The 21,906-nt window shown below is 46.9% G+C and overlaps 1 protein-coding gene across 8 annotated transcripts in view; it reads left to right on the top strand.

The window, feature by feature from the left end:
• LDB3 (LIM domain binding 3) overlaps window positions 1-21,906 on the top strand; it is a 208,251-nt gene that overhangs the window by 176,809 nt on the left and 9,536 nt on the right. For 5 of the 8 annotated variants that reach the window (XM_060241067.1, XM_060241068.1, XM_060241071.1 and 2 more), the window contains 2 exons: window positions 6,813-6,952; window positions 18,808-19,144. In XM_060241067.1, the coding sequence (XP_060097050.1) occupies window positions 6,813-6,952; window positions 18,808-19,144 (477 nt within the window). Of the gene's footprint in view, window positions 1-2,298; window positions 2,347-6,812; window positions 6,953-18,807; window positions 19,145-21,906 lie in introns of all 8 variants that reach the window. The other 3 variants (XM_060241066.1, XM_060241073.1, XM_060241072.1) reach the window with 1 other exon arrangement.

The raw sequence follows: 21,906 nt of genomic DNA, 5'->3' as shown, positions 1-21,906 counted from the left end.
GGGGAGGGACGTGGCTCAGTGGTAGAGCATCTTCTTGGGAAGCAGAAGGTCCCAGGCATCTCCAACTAAAAAGGATCCAGGCAAATAGATGTGAAAAACCTCAGCTTGAGACCCTGGAGAGCCACTGCCAGTCTGAGTAGACAATACTGACTTTGATAGACCAAGGGTCTGATTCAGTAGAAGGCAGCTTCATATGTTCATATGTCCACACTCTCAGGAGCTCACCGGGTGACCTTAGACTACATGAACCAGGGGTGTCAAACATGCAGCCCAGGGGCCAATTCAGGCCCTCAGAGGGCTCCTATCAGGCCCCTGAGCAACTGGCTATCATCTGCTTCCTTCTCCCTCTCTCTTGCTTCCTTCTGCATCGCAGCTTGCTTTGCAAGGCTTGCTCAACCACGCAGGAGCTACAGAGCAAAGTCTCTATTTTCTCCATTGGCTGAGGCTCCTCCCCCTCCTGATCCCATGGGGAAGGAAGGAAAGAGCCAGAGCTTCCTTTGCCCAGTTCCCTGGATCCCATGGGAGAGATACAAAGACCAATAAGTGCTAATGTTTTAAGGCCAATGAGTGCTAATTTTTAAGCATGTTTTAAGTTTTTGGGTTTTTTTAAAATCTTTGTATTTGTCTGTGCCCTTTATAAAGTTTATACCTCAGCAACCTAATCTTAAATAGGCACACACACGGCCCGGTCCAGTGTGGCTCAACCCAACAAGGTCTAATTTATGTCAGAGCTGGCCCTCTTGAAGAATGATTTTGACACCCCTGACATAGACACTTAGACCACCTAGGCACTTTTTGCATAGCCTACCTCACAGGGTTGCCTTAAAGATTAACACGCAAGGAAGAACCCTCTGTGCGGCACTGAGCACCTTAGAGAAAAAGATGGTATACAAATGTGCCAGCTAGACAGGCATCTGGCCGTAACTCCCCAGTTCATTCAGAAGCACCTAATGGGCAAGCAAAGATGGTGAGTACGTGGCTGTCCCAGGACCTTCCAAAAAAACCTTTGCTGAAGTGAATAGACCAGATGCTTCTGATATAAGGGACACATTTCTTTCTGGATTAAAACTGGAGGATACATTAGGCATGATTTCCATATTATGAACTGGAGTAACTTGTTGAACGATGCACGGGCATCTCTTCCTTACTATTGTAGATAGCCTTGGATGCAGGGTTGCTGGGTGCCCTCTCCCCTGGCCACTGGCAGGGGTTGAGAAGGTAGGATTTCTGGATCCAGGTGGGGAAACTGCTGGAGATTTGGGGGCGGAGCCTGGTGAAGACTGGGACCTCGGTGGGGTACAATGCCATGGGGTCCGATCTCCAAAATAATCGTTTTCTCTGGAGGAACTGATCTCTGCAGTCTGGAGATGAGCTGTAATTCCAGGGGTTCCCCAGGTCCCTTCTGGAGGCTGGCAGCCCCACCTGGATGTAGTCAACCCAGGTAGATCACATGCAGCCTCATCTGATGGAATGGAAGCCCCGCCCCCCCTGCCCACATTGTGCGGAACCTCTGGGCAGGAAGTGCGGGGACCACATCCTCTCTCCAGGCCTTTTAAAGAGATCGTTTCCAAAGGAAGATCTGCCATCACTGCTTGCATCTGTACTCTCTAGAAGCACCTTTTTGGATCCAGATCAGAAAGGAGCTGCTGCCTATTGGCTTTGCTGCATGCTGAAAGCCATGTCATGTCTAAAATAATTCTCCTGCCCCGCTAATCTCACTCCTGACGTCTACCGTGAGGCTTCAGTCAGCCAATATATTTTGAATTTTCCTAGAAGTAGGAATACGGCTCCTGCCCCTTGTCATAGAGTTGAAAAACCACCATCATCTTCTTTCTGGGTTTTCACACTGGCCCAGTCAAAGCATGTCAGAGAAGTCAAATTTAATCTCTAGTGTACCAGCTGAGCCATCCCTGTGTGTTTCCTCATGCAAAAATGATTCCAAAGCAGCATTTCTGCTGACAATATTGAGTGCTGATAATAAAAATCCCGAAACTGAGGATTTATGAGTCATGTGAGCTAATAAACATTCTTCTCGGGCTTTCTTGGATTCTTGCCTTGAGTACAAAAGGTAAGTAGTAACATGAATTAAACGTACGCCCCTGAAAAGTGAACATTCTTCTCCTATACTTAAATCATACGGGTACAGTTAACAAACAAGTGTTGTACGTATTTTGATTTGGAAGCTGTGTGTGATTAACTTGCCAATTTCTCTCACCTCAGTTTAATCCAAAGTTCTAAGTTTTAATTTAATTTAATTTAAAAAAAACCACAAAAAACCCAACTTTTGTCTTTCTTTAGCGTCAGACGGAATCCTTCCACTTCCATCACCTACCAGTCCAAAAAGAGGTACAAAGTGCTTCTTTGTGTAGATGCTATCACTTCACAGGCTCCTTTCTGTTTGCTACATGATGATTAATAAGTGAAGTATTAATCTAAATAACATTGCCACTGGTTTTTCTTCTTTTATTCTGACAACTAATAGTTTTCAAATTTGTTTGTCGTTTGGTCTAGCCATTTCCTCGTTCGGATGTAACTCTGGTGGTTTTTGATGCTTTTGAGCCGTTCGTTGAAACCATCGTCAATTCCCAAGTTTTCTTCCCCACCCTCCTTTCTTTTCTTTTTATTTTACAGAAAAAAATGACATCTGATCCCAGTCCTCAGCTGACCTAGCTTTGCTAAAATCTTCATTTACAAAGTGCTTTTTTCCCTTCTTCCAGGAACTCCTCCTTCATTCTTCTACATTCTAATCTGCATTATTTCTTTAAGCCGCCTTGCTGGATTTTATCATTTTGTTATCTGAACTGTGGCATCGGAAGGTTTTGTTTCTGTGCCATTTGGACTCCCTCCCCCACTCCTTTTGGGATTTCCTTAAGTAAATTTTAATTTCCTAGATGCAAAATATTTTAAGAAAACAACTGTAGTAGCCAACTAATACTTATTATTTGGTTATTTAAGTATTTGTATCCAGTCCTTCCCCTCCAAACAGGGCCTAAATAATCCCACGATGACAACAAAACATGCAATACTACATCAAAACAGCAAAATCAGTTTTAAAAAATATATAAAAACTGAATTAATAGTTCCACATTGTCATTTTTGTTGCTTATGTGTCCCTATTGCTTCAGTTTACGTCCCTTTTCTGCAACATTTTGCTCCCTCTAGGGGTTGATTCAATATTACACCAGTGTGTGTCTGTCATATTTCCCCACGCTTTAAAGCAGTGTGGTGTAGTGGTTAAGAGTGGCAGACTCTAATCTGGAGAACCGGGTTTGATTCCTCACTCCTCCACATGAAGCCTGCTGAGTGATGGACCAGAACTCTCTCAGCTCCACCTACCTCACAAGGTGACCGTTGCAGGGAGGGGTAGGGAATGTGATTGTAAGCTGCTTCGAGACTCCTTGAAATAGAGAAATTGAGGGTATAAAAACCTACTCTACTTCTAATATTGAATCAACCACAAGAGGGAAGAAAACTTATACAGAAAAGAAAAAAAAAAGAAAGCAATCGAGACATGAAAGAGACAAAAATGAGAACTCAGAAGAGCCTAGTAACAAATAAAGTGAACCGAGACAGTAAAGTACACTTAACAGAGCAGTCCCTGCAAACACATAAGAATGCAGGGCTGTGTCCTTTCATCCTTGTACAGGAGGCCAGTGGAGTTTTCCTGCATTTCTCTTTATTGCCCCTGGACTAAGACCCTGGAAAGACTGTTCCTGGGAGGATTAGCTTTGAGGGTCAATGGGCTGGAGCAAGGAGGGACAAGGAGACAAAATTGGTCCCTTCCTTTACCAGAGTTGTGCTGGCAGAAGAGGAAGGAGACAGGGCCAGATCTAGGGGGAGCAGAGGGGGCACTTACCTCAGGCACTGGCGGAGGGGGGGCACCAAATTGGGTATGGAGTCCATTCTATTCTATGGGCCCATAAGATAGAATAGGCCCATAAGGGGGCGTCATTTTTTAATTTTGTCCTCCCTCAAAAAACATGTAGATCCAGTCCTGGGAAGGAGGGACATTTTCTACACCTTGTCCTTGTTTCAGTCCCCCCCAACCCATGCAGCTATTCCTCTGTACAGATCCCGTGACCCCAGAAATGATCTTACTGTGGGGGTCTGAAAGCAGAACAGCAGAAACAGAGAAGCAGAAAAACATAGTACAGCAAAGGGAACCATGGAGAAGAATGCAAGAAAACTGCATGCTTTGCACACAGAGTGGTGGGATGCCACCCAGTAGCTTTAACCCCTCCCCAAAGCCCAAAACATGCATTTTTTAATGATTAGATTACATGTTTCATACTGCCTATTGTAAACTCAGAATGATTTCAGTTCATTTAGAAGACACTTGTCACTAGAGTAGAGTCGGCAAACTGACAGCAGAGTTACAACCTTCTAAGGCTTCTAAGGGCTTGAATGGACTTTGAAGGGTATAAGGGTGGGCCTGCAAGACTCGGGGAAAGGAATTCCCTCCCCCCACTTTCTCACCAGGCCCAACACAGTTGTCATGCTGCACCAATGCCGATGGACCCAGCACAGCTCCCAAGCTCCTATAGGGACCACCAGAGGTAGAAGCCTGGGAGAACATTATTTTACATTCTGGGGAATTAACCCCACCACCCCATGCATTTCTAAAAAAGATTTCAGATATTTTTGCAGGCTTCAAGTGGTTGCCCAAGTTTGCAGAAAAATCTATTTTGGGGAAGTGTGGCCCGTTCAGCAAATTTGTGTATTTGTAGATGGGGGCCACACTTGAGAAACAGATATATAGGTAACTCTTCTTAGGAAAAGTATTGTAAGAATACTAGAAATTCAACTGGCTCCATAGCTGTGATGCCTTTTGTGGCAGCAAACTGTTCTGTTGTCCTATAGCAGAGAGAGATGTTGGACATACAGCAATGTAAGATCACATCAACCACTAGAGGGAGCAAAACACAAGCAGAAAAAAAAAAGCAGTAAGATACCCAAAGCAATAGAGACACACAAGCAATGAGAATGTAGGAGAGCCCTCAGTATGCTCAATTCGCAGTGCCCTTGGCTGGATATCATCACACATAAACTGTGTGTGCCATGGGTTAAGGAACTCAAGCACTTAGGCTAAGATTTGTACCGTTTCTACTCTTGGTAGGCACTGCTGCCTGAGGAAGAGAGGGGAGGGGGATTTTTGCTGATTCTTCCCTCTCACTCTAGTGTCCTCACATTTCGGGGAATTAACCACACCGCCCCGTGCATTTTAAAAAAAGATTTCAGATATTTTTGGAGGTCCCTTCTATTCATACAAAATGAGCATATTTTATTTTAGAGAAGCAGGAAAACATGGTACAGCAAAAGGTGATTCTTCACCACGTGCTTATGCTTTGGAGGACATTAAAGGTCTGCTTTGCCCAAGGCAGAAAAAGGCCAGAATTGCTCCAACTCCATGGATTTGGGCACCTAACTCTATCATTGTATTTATTTTTTTATTTTATTAAATGTATATTCCGTCCTCCCCTTAATGGGCTCAGAGCAGCTAGCAACCAATAAAACAACATCAGAATATAAAACTTAATGCAATAAAACAGTCAGTACAGTTACAAATTTACAAAATTACAAAGCAGTAAGCTGCACAATCCATGATCTTCAATGGATATGGCCAAGGTGGAATTCTAGCAGGAGCTGCTTTGCATATTAGGCCACACACCCCTGATGTAGCCAGTCCTCCAAGAGCTTCCAGGGCTCTTCATACAGGGCTTTCTATAAGCTCTTGGAGGATTGGCTACATCAGGGGTGTGTGGCCTAATATGCAAAGGAACTCCTACTAGAATTCCACCCCTGGTTACGGCACTCATGATACTAGTGCAATTGTGTCCGTCAAGAGTTCTGTGTTGTGGCAGCTGTCTCCCATTATTCGCTAAATGCAAGGCAAAAGAGTTCAGTCTTGCAAGCCCTGCGGAACGGTGGAAGGTCCCACAGGGCTCTGGTGTTATTGGGGAGCGCATTCTACCATGTGGGAGCGGCCACGGAGAAAGCCCTAGGCCTGGCGGTAGTCAGTCAGGCTTCCTTTGGCCCGGGTGTTCATTAAAAGGTTCTGAGATCCTGAACGCAGTGCTCTCTAGGGCACATGTGGAGAAAATCAGTCTTTAACCAGATATCAGATAGAATCAGTGGAAGCAGGGCTCTTTTCGTAGCAGGAACTCATTTTCATTTCATATTAAGCCACGCCCCCTTGATGTAGCCAATCCTCCAAGAGCTTACAGGGCTCTTCGTACAGGGCCTGCTGTAAGCTCCAGGAGGATTGGCTACATCAGGGGTGTGTGGCCTAATATGCAAAGGAGACCCTGCTAGAATTCCTTACACCATTGTCTCAGACAACGGGACAGCCTTCACATCCCTTTGCCCACTTCCCTGGATCCCATGGGAGAGATACAAAGAAAGCACCTTTGAGACCAACGAGTGCGAATGTTTTAATCATTTTTAAGTTTAGAAAAAAATCTTTTAGATGGATTTTTAGACTGCTGTCATTTTTATTATTATTATTATTATTTATTACATTTGATGAATTGCCCTATCCAGGCTAGCGCCAGGCTCAGGGCGATGTACAACGGTAAGAAATTACAGTAACGGTAATCAATTACAGTAAAAAATTTCAAACCCCGATGGCGTCTTTAAAGTGCTCTTAGTCAGTTCGGTTTTGTTTTTCCCTGTGGGGCTTTCGGAGGGTATCCCGTGAAGGTCTGCAGAAGCCCCGCCCCTTCTCCTGCTGGTTGATTCACCTGCTGCTGTTATGTTATGCTGCTGATTTATTCGCCTGCTGTTATTTGCTCATAGCTCTGCTTTGGTTTTAGAGGCCTGGGCCAGTCATACACCTCCGCACCAGCTTCCCACGGCCCAGCTCCCTACCCAGGCTACAGCGACGCCCCGGCTCCTGCCGCGAAACCCAGAGTGGTCACCACCGCCAGCATAAGGCCCTCTGTCTATCAACCAGGTAAGAGGACTTCAGACTCTGGGAAAGAGACTGTCCTTGACCATCCCTAGGAGCAAAGACAAAAATGGCCTCAGTGGAGTAAAGCCACATGTGGAGTATGACGTCGTCACTGCTTCAGCTCCTGTCCGTGCAGGAAACTCTATAAGAGGAACGATTTCCGTTGTGTAATATCCAATGAACTGGGCTAGCATGGTCTCATCAGCTCTGAGAAGCTAAACAGGGTCAGCCCTTGGATGGGAGACCACCAGGGAAGACCAGACTCACCACACAGAGGCAAGCAATGGCAAGCCACCTCTGGGGGGCCTTTGCCTTGAAAACCCTATAGCAGGCATGGCCAAACTGCGGCCATATTGTGTGGCTCTTGAAGCCCCCAGTGCCCTGTCAGCTGGCTTGAAGAAGGCATTTCTCTCTTTTAAACCCCTTGTCCAAGCCAAACCAGCTGGCAGCTTGGAGAATGCAATTAAAGTTAAAGTTGCTTTCTTTCCCCTTCCCTCCCTCCCCTTCACCATCTATTTCCTTCCTCCCTCAAACATCTGAAGTTTATTTTATGTGGCTCTTACATTAAACAAATTTAGCCACCACTGCCCTATAGGGTTAGCATGAGTCAACTCTGACTTGACAGTGCTTTCCACTGCCAGTATCCAATGACACGTGAATAGATGGCTGCATACACATGTCTAGAAACTGCCTGTTTCATCTTATCCCTGTGGGCACTGCTTAGCTAGAGTTGCCAGTTCTGGGTTGAGAAATACCTGGAGATTTTGGGGAAGGCGCTTGGGGAGGGTGAGGTTTGGGGAGGGGAAGGGCCTCAGTCGGGCATAATGCCATAAAGGCCACCTTCCGAAGCAGCCGTTTTATCCAGGGGAATAAATCTCTGTCGTCTGGAAACTGCTTGCAATTCCGTGAAAACTCCAGCTACTAGCTGGGAATCCTATGCTTTGCCATGAACAAAATATCAGGGGTCTTTTTCTGCCTGAGGGTCCAAAGGAAGGGAAAATGTTACAACTGTTCTCTGGTGAAGGGTTTTTTTTGGGGGGGGGAGGGGGGTTTCATCCAAGAAACAGAATGTGTGCATGTGACAAAAGGGGGTTTGAAAATACAGGCCTGCAGCAGGACTTTTTAAAAGCGGGAATGCACAGGAACGCTGGGTGTGGCCTAATATGCAAATGAGTTCCTGCTGGGCTTTTTCTGCCAAAAAAAAAAAGGCTGGGTCTTGGGTATACATCACAAGGTCAGGCACCTCTCCTCAAATGCAGATCTGCTATGAGCAAATGGAATCCTGGTGAAATGGGGAGACTGCGTCCTCAAGGTTAGCGGGATGGGCCACTGGAATGGCCACATGTTATTTTTGCTGGTCAGAAGGCTGGGATTGACTGCGGCTTCCTCCATTGGTTTGTTTGCATTTTTGTCCTAGATTTCTTCCACCATAGGGGTAGGTTCAGGGGGGGGGGGCAGCCGTGTTGGTTTGCAACAGAAGAGCTGGATATGAGACCATGAGCATCTTGGAGACCAACAAGATTTCCCTGGGTAGAATCTTTCAAGAGAGTCAAAGCTCTGACAAAGTACCTGACGAAGGGAGCTTTTGACTCTGAAGAGCTCTTCTCTGTGGCCAGGATAGGGCAAAACTGGATGTATATTCATGGGGCCCCTTCCCCTCTGACAGCATTGCTTGGGGGAGGGGGGAGGAGGAGGCTACAGAGGAGACAGCTCCTCTCTCTCTCTCTGCACTGCTGTGATCGGCTGAACAGTAAACAGGCAGTCCCATTTAATTTTGTTTTGAGGGTTGTTGTGTGTGTGTGCGTGCACATGCTTGCATGCCTGGGAGGCATGGTGACTTCTGGTGACCCTTAGTGGGGGTAGGACATTTTAGAGAGGTAGCTTGTATTGCCTGCCCCTGCGTCCCGGCCCTGGTATTCTTTGGAGGTTTCCCATTCAAGTACTTTCCAGGGTCGACCCTGCTTAGCTTCCAAGATCTGATGAGACGGAGCTTGCTTGGGCTATCCAGGTCTGGGCTTTTAAAGGGTGCTTTGTTGGGTGAAAAGGCGCTTCATGAAGGCATGCCTGAAGGAGCGTCTGACTTCCCTTCCGCCTGATTCTCAAAATCTAGCGAGCGAGCACTTAAACCTTTGCATTTTTGTCTCTGCTGTCAATATTTGCAAGCAGCGTGTGCTGGCAGGCATTCGAGAGCCTTTGCTGCCTGCCAGTTTGGGCCTGGATTATTGGGAAAAACAAGATATCTCTCACAGACCTTCCCCATTTATGTCTCTTTGCAGTCCTTCCCTAACTGTGTCCCCATCCAGTTACTAACAGGGGAAGGGATAGCTCTTATCGACAGCAGCTACAGGATCTGTCTTGAAAAGTAAATGGTGTTAAATGTTTTGGATCGTTGTTATGGTTGTACCAAATGACAGTGAGAAATTATATAGTGTCCGTGGCTGTTTTATATCCTTTTGGTTGGGGGGAAAAACCCCTTCTTTTGCTTGTGATTTTGGAACAAAATCCTGTTCCTCCCCTCCAGAAATTAATCCACTGTCTCGAACTGGAGATTCTCATTGAAGTCACTAGGTGGCAGGAATGCACTTAGTTCTTTCTTCCAGGTTCTCAGAGCTTGGGAAGCAATCAAGCAATTCACGGGGTGCAGTCCTATGAAGGGACTGTACCACCTCGAAGAAGAAGGGGGTTCTTCAAGTTGCATTATCACCTGGCTCACACATGCAGCAGAACAGGGTGGGAGAATCTCAAGACGGTAGAATGGGCTGTAACACTTTAGACTGCAAGTGATGGAGTCATATATTTATTGCTCCCAGCATTCTCCCTAAAAGCTGACACAGCTGGGAATGAGCTGGAATAGAACCTTTCCCACTGATGTGCTAAGTTGTTTTGGGATTTTTAATCACAGGATTCTTTTTTTAAGCAGTTGGGAAGTATTTAAAAGGCGTCCCTCAAGTTACAACCTGAAGTGGGACCACCCACTCTGACATTTCATTCTGTTGCATAGGTTGGATTGCCATAAATGGGAAGCAGGGCTCTTTCTTTGTAGCAGGAACTCCTTTGTATATTAGGCTAGTCTCCCCTGATGTAGCCAATCCTCCTGGAGTTTACAGTAGACCCTGTACAAAGAGCCCTCTAAGCTCTTGGAGGATGGGCTACATCAGGGGTGTGTGGCCTAATATGCAAAGGAGCTCCTGCTACAAAAAAAAGCTGTACTTAGAAGTGACTCAGCAGCACTTAACACACACACACACACACAGACTAAAAATGTTTCTCACATAGAGGGAGAACCTGACATGGGAACTGATTTCAAACAAGTGATTCCTCGACACCTGTTCTAAGATGGTCATGGGAACTGGTGCTCAAGGGGAAAAAAAGACTTGCTGAGCAAAGGTAAAATGGGCAAGTCAGAGCTTTTGGGGAGGGGGAGGGTAGAAAAGGCCCAGCAGGAATTCATTTGCATATTAGACCACACCCTGGATGTCACCATTGTTTTGCGCAGGGCTTTTTTGTGGGAAAAGCCCAGCGGGGACTCATTTGCATATTAGGCCACACCTCCTGGTACCAAGCCAGCCAGAACTGCATTCCTGTGCATTCCTGCTCAAAAAGAGCCCTGGGCGCGCTCCATTAGGAACTTCTCTTCTATGAGAGCACCATCCAGGAATGTTCTTGTGTAGTCAAGCACTGGCTCCTTGGAATACTGGAAAAACAAAGGGATTTTGTCCCAGTCCATAGCAATGCCATTCTCGACACTGAAAAAAATTAGCCAGGAACCAAGAGAACATGGCCTCTCATTCCACAGTGAGGGATTTTCTTGAAGAATGTTATAAATTTGAAGGGGTTCCCTCTAAGCAGGGAAACTCTAAGCTCGTGAAATTCTAGCACGAGCTCCATTGCATATTAGGCCACACACCCCTGATGCAGCCAATCCTCCAAGAGCTTACAAACCTTGTAAAGGAGCTCCTGCTAGAATTCCACCCCTGGGCATAAGAAAGAAAGAGCACAATAAAATATAGAGGCTCCTGAGCTCTGCTCCTGTGAGCTCCTGCCCAAAGTGAGGCCTGACCCTTTGTGTTGTGAAGACAGGGCCTTTCCCACAATCCAGGCTCCTTTGGTAGGTTCCCCATTCCCTCCGCTTGGCATTCTGCTTGTTCTAATAACTTTTGGCAAACAAAACATTCAAAACAACTAAGGACAATAAGCAGACTGCAGGAACAGGAAAGAAGAGGAAATTCAGACAGTATGTTTTTTAAAAGGAGCAGTAAAATTGGGCTCCAGTGGCTAGCTCCCACCAGCCCGTTCCTATGTTGTATTTATACAGTTAACACTACATGCCTCCAAAAGAACCACTTCTCTTCCCTTTCTCAGTGTCTGGATTCCCTCGTTTCTAGGGGAGGGGGCCCCAAGCTCAATGGCAGAGCGTCTGCTTTGCATGTAGAATGCCCCTGGTTCAATCCTCAGCAGTGTCAACTAGAAGATCTCCGGGATCATCTCCCTGCCTAGGGTTGCCATGTCTCCACTAGGGGTGGGGTATACTCTGCTCCCAGCAGGCGCTTCCCACTCCCTGCCACCATTCAGCTGGCCAGTGGGTGGGAAACGGTGCCAAAATGGGGGGGGGGAGGAGTCTTCAATGTCCCAACATGCTGACATCACTCTCCATGTATCTGGAAATGACATCAGCATGTTGCTACGGGGTACTGGTAGGGTTGCTAGGTCCCTTCACCCACCCAGCAGGGGGATTTATGAGGGGGGCATTCCAGCAGTGAGTGGCAATGTTCCCTCTAAGCTGCGGAGTCTTGCGAGCAAAAAATTCTGCTTTGTGAGCTACCAGCATTAAAGTTGTGAGCAAGCAATTTGGTTACTGCAGTTTGCTCTCGGGCCATCCTTCCTGAGCTAAGACAAAAATGTGTGAGCCAGAGGCTAAAAAACTGTGAGCTAGCTCATAGTAACTCAGCTTAGAGGGAACACTGGTGGGTGGGGACACTGTGTGACATCCTCAATGCAATTATGTCACCCAGGAGTGATGGCATAGCTTCGGGACACTCTGGTATTTGAGTGAAACTCAATGGTGGGGTTTTTTTTCACCCTCAGTTCCGTAGAGTTTGCCCAAATACCAGTGCATCCCCACATGACGTCCCCTTTCGGGGTGGGAATCGAAGCTCCCCAAAGTGGGGGGAAACCTGCTGGGACTCGGGTGCTGGGGACTTTGTGGCATTGGGCAGAATTCTATGATTAAGCTGATGCAGATGGGAAGTGATGTCAGTACATCCGGTAAGCTCCTCCCTTCTGGTTGCCTAGGGGACCTGGTAACCCTATACCTGCCCAAGGTCTTGGAAAGTTGCCACTAGTCAGACTATCTCAATGTAAGGCAGCCTTATACTTGTGGGGCAGCCAAATAAATAAAATCTCAATGGAAGGCAGCGATCGATTACTAATCCAGTCCTTAGCATGTTAAAATAAACAAGCCCTGAATCTTGAAAATGGAGGGGGGGGGGGAGAAGAATCCCGACAACTCAAGAAATCAGCTTTCTTAATTACAGAGCGCCAGAGGTGGGAGGCTTTTGAACTTGACAATTAGAGATGAAATGCGGCCCTCTCATCCAGACTTAATAAATACCGTAAGACAGAAATAGCTGCACCTTGGAGCTTAAGGCAATTGGGAGGGGGGGACCCAATTGGATTTGGAGATCTTTACCTTCTGTTTACTGATTCTGAAGAACGGGAGGTGCCTGGAGGAAAGGCTGGGGGTGCCTGCTTGTAAAGCAGTGATATCATAAGTGCAGCTGTGTAGGGGGGGGGGATTTAAAGTGGGGAGAAAGAAAGAAAATTCATAAGATAAAGTTTTGTTTTCACCACAGCAAAGAAGGAAGTACAAGAGACTAGTGAAAGGAATCTCCAGGCTGTCCACATGAGGTATCTTCGGTCCTCAAGAAAGCATCTAAAATATGCAGGGTTGGGGGCAGCGTTAAATTCATCATCTGCACAGTTCAGATGGCTTTGCGAGGCCCATTTCCATACAGCGGGCTCACAACAGTGGTTTTGCCACATCGCCTAAATGGAACTTCCATCACCGTCAGGCTCTGCCTTGAGGTCCCTTCCACCCGTTCAAGGCCCCATAAGCAGGCCGCTCCCCACCCCCCAGGTGGGGTCTGGGGATCTCCTGTGATCAGTTCCTCTGGAGAATATGATTGCTTCAGAGGTGGGTGGGGGGGACTCTCTGGCTTTATACCCAGCTGAAGTCCCTCTCTTCTCCAAACCCTCTCCTCTGCAGGCTCCACTCCCCCAATCTCCAGGATTTTCCCAACTCAAAGCTAGCAACCCCATTTTAAGGGGTCTGCTACACAAAGGGGAAAGAACTCAAGGCTCCCCCCTTGCCTAAAAATCTGGAGCAGTCCTTGGAGCAGCTGGAGAGCTGATTGGTCCTTGCTCCTTGGAGCAGCTGGAGAGCTGATTGGTTAGCATCTCCAGCCTCATACTTCCCTCTTTTTTAACCTCTTCCTTCTGGATTTGAACACCATAATTGACCTCTTGTTCCTTGTCCCTCTGCTGGGCTATGTCTGGCTCAGTGCCCTCTCCCCTCCGCCGAGCTGAGTAGCCAAAAGGGCTTCTGCCCTGGCCAGAACAATGCCACCTATTGAGGTTACCATCTGCCTCCAACCGTCGCTCAACTCTGTTCACAGTGGGAACTGCAATCCTAGGAACATTTACCTACAAGAAAATTCTGTTGAACACAAATTAACTTCTGAGCAGACCTGCTTAAGGCCATCAAGATCTTGCCAGAGTCCACAGCTCAGGTTGCCAGCTCCAGTTTGGGGAATTCCTGGTGCTTTGGAGGCGGGGCTTGCAGAGGATGGAATTTTGGGAGAGGAGCTCAGTGGGGATGTGTTATCGCTCTAGGACATGTTTCTTCTAGACTCTAAGGTATACCATAGAGTTTCCCTCTTGACGCTGCTGTTTCCTCCAGAGCAACTGAACTCTGTAGCCTGGAGATCACTAATGATTTAGGAAAATTCCAAGCCCAAACTGGAAGTTGGCAAGCTAATCCACTGCCCATCCCTTGGCCTTTCAAATAAGACTCACGTAAGTTGCCACCATAAGTCAGTGGGCCTAGAAGGCTGCAACTCTGCTTCGGAGAGCATGATTAGGGGCAAAACAACTTGAAATGAGAAGCACGGTAAGGGACATTACATTTTGATCACACCATTAGTGATGTCTGTGAAATGGCATGCATAGGTCACGGGCAACTGAGCAGAGAAGAGCCACAGCTGAGAGGCAGTTTGGTGTGGTGGTTAAGCGTGCGGACTCTTATTTGGGAGAACTGGGTTTGATTCCTCACTCCTCCACTTGCAGCTGCTGGAACGGCGTTGGGTCTGCCATGGCTCTCGTAGGAGTTGTCCTTGAACGGGCAGCTTCTGGGAGAACTCTCTCAGCCCCACCTACCTCACAGGGTGACTGTTGCGGGGGGGGGGGGGAGGGAAGGAGATTGTGACCACTCTGAGATTCAGAGTACAGGGTGGGATATAAATCCAATGTCATCATCATCTTCTTCTTCTTCCTTTGAATTTATGTCTTCTTGTAAGGAAGGTCAGAAAGTTCACCTCCTTGTAGACAGGGAGTGGAGTCTGGGATAGAGACATGTCTGACGCCACCCAGGCAGTTCGAGGTGGAGGCTTATGGTTCAGACTTTTAGCTAGTATGTTATACCAGTCCTTTAAAAAAATATATGAGGAGGACATTTCAGAGCTTTTCTCACACCAGCACTTCTCTTGCCAAAAACTTGCCTTCTCTTCACAGCTGTCCGAGGATGAGCCCTGACGTCCGTTGGGTCTGATCATTTTACTCACAGTCGCTTATTGCTGTCTGAAGCAGCCTAAGCGGTCGCATAACAATGATTTAAATGACCTGAAGCTGCGTGCAAGATCATGGCGCAAGGTGATTTCTCCAGTGGTTGCTCCATTGGTGGAAGGCACCCAACACCGCCAGTCTCCCTGCTAATCCTGCCTGGAGACTGAGGGAATCAGGCATGGCACAATTCAAACAACGGCAGGAGGACTGTCGCAACTTTTAATGATTGTTTTGGCACACAGTTGTCCCTATTTTCGATATAGCATGAAGAGCCATTCTATGAGACCAGCAGCAAAGTGCAATGTCTTGCTTGCTGCTGTGCCATACTAGTGGGGAAATCTTGTATTCAAATGTTTCTCCATAAAAACAATTCCCTGCAAATAAAATCAGAGTATCTGAGAGACAGAGAGGTTTTATTTGCAGGGCATAAAATCACAGAAAGATATTCTGTGCTCAGATGCCTGCTGACACACTAGCTTTGCATGAAGCAAAGAATCTCTTTCACTGAAGAGCCAGTTTGGTGTAGCGGTTAAGCGCGCGGACTCTTACCTGGGAGAACCGGGTTTGATTCCCCACTCCTCCACTTGCACCTGCTGGAATGGCCTTGGGTCAGCCATAGCTCTGGCAGAGGTTGTCCTTGAAAGGGTAGCTGCTGTGAGAGCTCTCTTAGCCTCACCCACTTCACAGGGTGTCTGTTGTGGGGGAAGAAGATAAAGGAGATTGTAAGCCGCTCTGAGACTCTGATTCAGAGAACAAGGTGGGATATAAATCCGCAATCTTCTTCTCAGGCTGGGCTTCAATTGTGAGATTTCCCCATCTCTAGCTTGAAGAGATCAATGGCCAGGGAGATATGACATCCCATTGCTCTTCTCACCATGTAGCTTAGCTCTGACTGGACTGGCCAATGGTATCATCTCCCTACGCTCTGCCACACCAGCTTTGCTGATCTGAGCAGGGCCTTTTGCAGGTACCATCTTGCAAATAGGTAAAACCAATAATGCCTGTACTTGTGCATTCTCTGTTGTGGCCCCCACCTTATGGAGCAGCTTCGCTGATGAGGTCGGGAAGGCTCCCGCTCTCTTGGCTTTCCACAGATGGTGCAAAACAGAACTGTTCAAGGGGGCTCTTTGGGCAGATAGATAGAGCTGTACTGTAATGAAACGGCCAGATAAATAGGGAGAGGGACTGTGACCCACAGTATCGTTTTGCTACCGGTGTTCCCTCTAAGCTGAATTAGTGTGAGCTAGCTCACAATTTTTTAGCCTCCAGCTGACACATTTTTGTCTCGGCTCAGGAAAAATGGCCCTACGGCAAACTAATTGATGCAGCAGCTCACAACTTTAATGCCAGCAGCTCGCAAAGTAGAATTTTCGCTCACGAGACTCCACAGCTTAGAGGGAACATTGATTGCTACCTAAGTGAGGTATGCTCCAAACAGGGTAGCTTCTACACTTCTTAATGTATCACATTTAAAAGTCCATGCTTTGTTTCAGCTGGGTTTGAGATTTCAGTTTGTTTGCTGATTTCCATAGTCCAAACCCTATTGTATTGCTCACGGGATGTCCTGTTCCTGTTGATGGTACTTGATTTACACTATGGAAACTGCCTTGAGTCTCAGCATGAAAAGCAGACTACAAATAATCGGGGGGGGGGGGGGTGGGGGACACACTGCACATGATAATAGTCAGATGTGCCCGCAATGCACACATGCCTAGATGAGAATATAAGGAAGAAGAAGAAGACCGTAGATTTATGCCCCGCTCTTCTCTCTGAATCAGAGTCTCAGAGCGGCTTACAATCTCCTTTATCTCCTTCCCCCATAACTGACACCCTGTGAGGTGGGTGAGGCTGAGAGAACTCTCCAGAAGCTGCCGTTTCAAGGACAACTCCTATAAGAGCTATGGCTAACCCAAGGCCATTCCAACAGCTCTAAGTGGAGGAGTGGGAAATCAAACCCGGTTCTCCCAGATAAGAGTCCGCACACTTAACCACTACTCCAAACTGGCTCTCTCTGGAAGAGAAGGAAAAGTATGTACTGCTAAGGAAGGAGAATGGAGCAAAAGGGAAAGATTCTTGATCTACTTGGGTGTCTGCAAAGCGTTAATGGCTGGTGGCTATTCTATCCCCCCCTCCCCCGGGACATAACAGCTGTTTGTGAATGGAGGCATTATAAGGATGGTGGAGCATAATATTAGAGGGCAGCACAATGGGGGCATTCTCCCAAAGCAGCTGAATTTCAGGAGGGGACCCTATAGCTTACCCCATGGATCAGTGAGAAGGAGAGGGAGAGGTCAGCAAGTCACCCAACAATGCCACAGCTGTACTGTCAAGAAGGGGCTCCAGGAAGGGGGGGGGGGCTTTAATTATTGCCAGGAGATCAGATCAAACTCATTTTCTTTAAGGGAAATAAGCCGTCTCACTCGGGGAAGCGAACCTGGAACGAGTTAGGGGAGGTGGGGAGCAGGGTGGAGACCTTGGCGTTTTAGGAAGAAAGGCGGGTCCTGCAGCTTGTCATAGAAGGAAAGGGATGTTAGGGCAGGGGGAGTCTGGAAACAGTGTTAACGACAGAGACTAAATGTTTTCCAATCCAAAAAGGAGTTCCTGCGGCTGTCTAGCTGTCGAAAAGAACTTTGCAGTGCAATGCATGTGAGCTGCGAACCTGGCTGGGCGGGGGAATTTGTCCTCATAAAGTTCCTTGTGGGGGAAAAAAATATGGTATCATTGCAGCAGAATGAAAACTGGATCTCTATTTATTTCTTCATTGATTATTCCTTGAGGAACTCAGCCTTTCTTCCCCAGTGGAGACCTAAATCTGTTTATATATTATCTGGGGATCCAAAGCAGCTGCTCTTTTTCATTTTATCCTTACAACAACCCTGTGATGTAAGTTAGGGCTGAGAGTGTGTGACCGGCTCAAGGTTGCCCAGCAAACATCCAGGTCAGAATAAAGATCTGAACTTGGGTCTCCCAGATTCTAGTCTGACACTTTATAGCAGGGGTGGCCAAACTTGCTTAACATAAGAGCCACATAGAATAAACATCAGATGTTTGAGAGCCACAAGGCATGAACGTCAGATGTTTGAGAGCGGCAAGAGGAAGGAAAGAAAGAAAGAAAGAAAGAAAGAAAGAAAGAAAGAAAGAAAGAAAGAAAGAAAGAAAGAAAGAAGGAAAGAGAAAGATGGATGCAGAGAGGGAGGTGGAAAGAAAACAATTTTAACTTTAAACGCATTCTCCAAGCTGCTGGCTGCCTTGGCTTGGAGAAGTGATTTAAAGAGACAAATGCCTTCTTCAAGCCAGCTGATGGGGCTGGGTAGAAAGCTTCAAGAGCCACACAATATGTGTGAAAGAGCCACATGTGGCTCCTGAGCCACATTTTGGCCCCCCTGGCTCTATAGGCACAACATTGCACGGGAACAAGGAAAGGGAGTATCAAACTGAAATGTGAGCCATTTGCAGCCTTTAAAATGAGCAATCGCTTTCCTTAATGCCTGTACCCCTGTGTATGTAATAACATGTTAGGAACCGTGTTCCACAGTCCACAGCTCTCAGAGATGCATTCCTGAATGAAAGCCAGTCACAGCATTCTGCATGGCTACAAATGCGTTGTTTCCCCTTGAATGAAACCTGCAGCAGTGTTATATGATTGTCTTGTGACCTTGAAGAACCTCAAGAAAACCAGACTGCTGCGTTTGCAGTCTTGTCTCCAAAGACAGGGGATGATCTGATATCCTGGAATGTCTTGCAGAACTCGATGTGTGATAACGGGCTGAGGCAGCAACAAGGGTCATCTGAGGCAGGCGGTTTTGGTAACAAAAAGACAGATCCGTTTTATGTATTTTATTTCGGGAATTTATGTTCTGCCGTACCCTGTGAACAGGCACAGGGAGGATTACGACATAATCGGACAACAAGAACAATAGGATTAAAACTAGTAAAATCAGTGCATTAAAACAATTCACCTCTTCATTACATAGCAGGAGACAGAGTAATTTGGGTTTCTTTGCTTCAAACAGCTCCAGCCTCTGCACCGGCTCCGGCTCCGGCTCCAGCTCCAGCCCCAATTCATTCATACCCTCCAAGCGACATGGAGCCTTCGAGCCGTCCTCCCTGGATAACGGACGACTCATTCTCCCAGAAGTTCGCTCCTGGGAAATCGACAACCACCGTCACAAAGCATATCCTACCCCGGGGGGCTCCGGTGCCGCCACCCCCTGCCTCTGCTCCGTCTTACCCGCCTCCTTCGATTCCAGCCTCCTCCCAGGCTCCTGCCGTAGCCCGGGGAACGATCCAAAGGGCTGAGCGCTTCCCAGCCAGCAGCCGAACCCCACTCTGTGGACACTGTAACAGCGTCATCAGGTAGGGCGATGGGGCTTTTCTGAGGAAAGGGGTAGAACTGGGAAGCGCCACGTAGTGGAGACATTCAGAGCAGCGGGCACATGAAACTGTCTTTCATTTCAGAGGGTGGCTGTGTTGGTCTGCAGCTGGACAGCCAGGTTTTGTGTCCAGGTGCACTTTAGAGAGCAATGGGATTTTCAGAATATAAACTCGCAGGAGTCAAAGCCCAGGCAAGCCAGATCACGTGAGATCTCGGAAGCTAAGCAGGGCTCAGCCTGGCAAGTGCTTGGAAAGGAGACTTCCTTGGAATACCAGGACCTGGAGGCAGAGGCAGGCTTCGTTCAGCCACCTCCCTGAATATCCTCCAGGCTCCAGTAGGGGGTGCTAGAAGTTGCCATGACTTCCAGGCATGCACACACAAAATGCAAAAATACCTTTAAAAACAACAAAAGAGAGAAAAGCTTACACTCTGGAAACCTTCCCGGTCTCGACTGATCTAAGATGCTACTAGACCCAAATCTGGATCAAACTGCCTTGTAACTGAGTCAGACCATTGCTCTCGTGAGGTCAGTATTGTCTACTCAAGAGTGGATCACTAGGGTGACAGGTAGAGGTCTTTCGCATCATTTGCTTCCTGATCCTTTCAACCAGAGATGCCTGGGATTGATCCTGGGAGCCTCCTCATTCGTTCCCTGAGAAGATCAGTATTGGCAAAGAAGTTCCTCTGAAAGAGAGCACATTATACCTGTCCAGCCTCTCTCAGAATGATCAGGAGCACTCTCCATTTGTGCAGAGCAGCAGTTAAGCCCTGTTTCCAGCTACACCTGCAAACCAATTCCAATTTATTACGGTCAATTGACCAGCAATACCAACATACAAAATCTCAGAGTCATAGACCATGATTTCTGACCACATAAAAGCATTCTCATATAATGTTAAACCTTAAAAATGGCATTATTAACCATCTCTACTTTGTTAAAAACTTCCACTTATTTATGGCTAAAAAACAATATTTTGCTACTGGCTGAGTTACAGACGTCTTAGTATCTTCCAATAAGTATTTCGGTAGCAGAGGTCCTTTGCCTGATTTGCGGCGGTCTGGATAGGGAAATTCCCCTACCGGCATTTGACGGTGTGCCACTAACAATGGCGCACGAAGTCAAGAGCTTGGGGGTGCTACTGGAGCCTGCCTTGACAATGGAGGCCCAGATAGCAGCCACTGCCAAATCCGCCTTTTTTCATCTTAGACGGGCGAGGCAGTTGGTTCCCTTCCTGGAATGCGGCGCCCTGGCAACAGTGATCCATGCAACCGTCACCTCAAGGCTGGACTACTGTAATGCCATCTACATGGAGCTGCCCTTGTGCCGAACCCAGAAGCTGTAGCTAGTGTAGAACGCGGCCGCCAGGCTGTTATTGGGGCTCCCCAGGTGGGAGCACATACAGCCGGGACTGCAGGAACTGCACTGGCTGCCAATAGTATACCGGATTCGTTACAAGGTGCTGGTTATTACCTTTAAAGCCCCATATGGCCTAGGACCTGCCTACCTTAGGGACCGTCTCTCCTCACATGTTCCCAAGAGGGTACTCAGATCAGGATCACAAAATCTACTAGTAATCCCTGAGCCGAAGGAGGCCAAATCAAAAACTGCCAGAGACAGGGCCTTCTCAATTGCAGCCCCCTGCTGATGGAATCAACTGCCAGAGGAAGTGAGGGCCTTGCAGAACCTTGCGCAGTTCCACAGGGCCTGCAAGACTGTTCTCTTCTGGCTGCCATTTAACTGACACGGCACCTGTATTTCAGGGCATCGGAAGAAATGCCATCGCCACTGAAATAGTAGCAAATTAATATTCTATTTAAGTGTTTAACTATTGAATATTCTGTTTTAACTGTTGAATGTGTAATTTTAATACTTAGTTTTAATTGTCTGTTGGGATTTTATGCTGTGAGCCAACTTGGGGAGGGCGGGATAAAAAAATCAAATAAATAAATAAATAAATAAAATAGCACGACATCTGCAAATTTCAGATAATTATCCAGAGGTTTAAATTTATAGAGTAATGGAAATATTAACTGGAATAGAACTCACAATGTAAAAGAATGTGAGTGACAGTTTCAACTTCCTTTTCTGAGCATATACAGCATCTTTGGTGAATAGGCCAGTGAAGAAACCTTCCTTGCAATACATTAGAAGGGAGGGCATCAAAACGTGCCTTGGAAAAGGCCCCTGCGAACAGAGCATGTGACTTAGAACATGCCCCAGGATCCCCTGCAAAGCACCGCAGTTCTTTTGGTGGACACACAGAGGCTGCATAGCAAATGAGTCAGTCAATTGAGAATGGAGTCCTGGAAGCTTTCAAACAAAAATGTAGAAACCTTTGGATGAGACTGATTGGAGCTCTAAAAGTCTACAGTAAACACTTCTCAGAGAAATAGTTCACTTGTTCTAGTAAATGTTGTATCTCAAGCTTTCTTTCTTTTTTTATCACCAAATACTCCCTTGTGTTTTTTTAATCAAAAATTTGGCTCCAAGGATTCTGTGACCTATTTTTCTATTGTGTTTTGCTGTCTTGTTTGTTACAAGGTATTTTGGGAAACAGCATTAGAAGGATATGTAAAACTGTATTAGGAGGAGGAAATGAGAATCCCTCGGCTGAAAACTGCTCTGGGGACTGGTGAATGAGTACAGAAGTGCCCCATCCATTCAATAACATTTCCATTCTCCTCAGTTTTGACCCCATTTCTATGTATGCTTTTGGCCTACTATATATTCTTAGCCTGTTGG

This window comes from Heteronotia binoei, chromosome 6 (assembly GCF_032191835.1).
Source record: "Heteronotia binoei isolate CCM8104 ecotype False Entrance Well chromosome 6, APGP_CSIRO_Hbin_v1, whole genome shotgun sequence".
NCBI classification, from domain to species: Eukaryota; Metazoa; Chordata; class Lepidosauria; order Squamata; family Gekkonidae; genus Heteronotia; species Heteronotia binoei.
The sequence above is the reverse complement of the archived record's forward strand: the minus strand, read 5'-3'. Positions and strand labels throughout refer to the sequence as shown.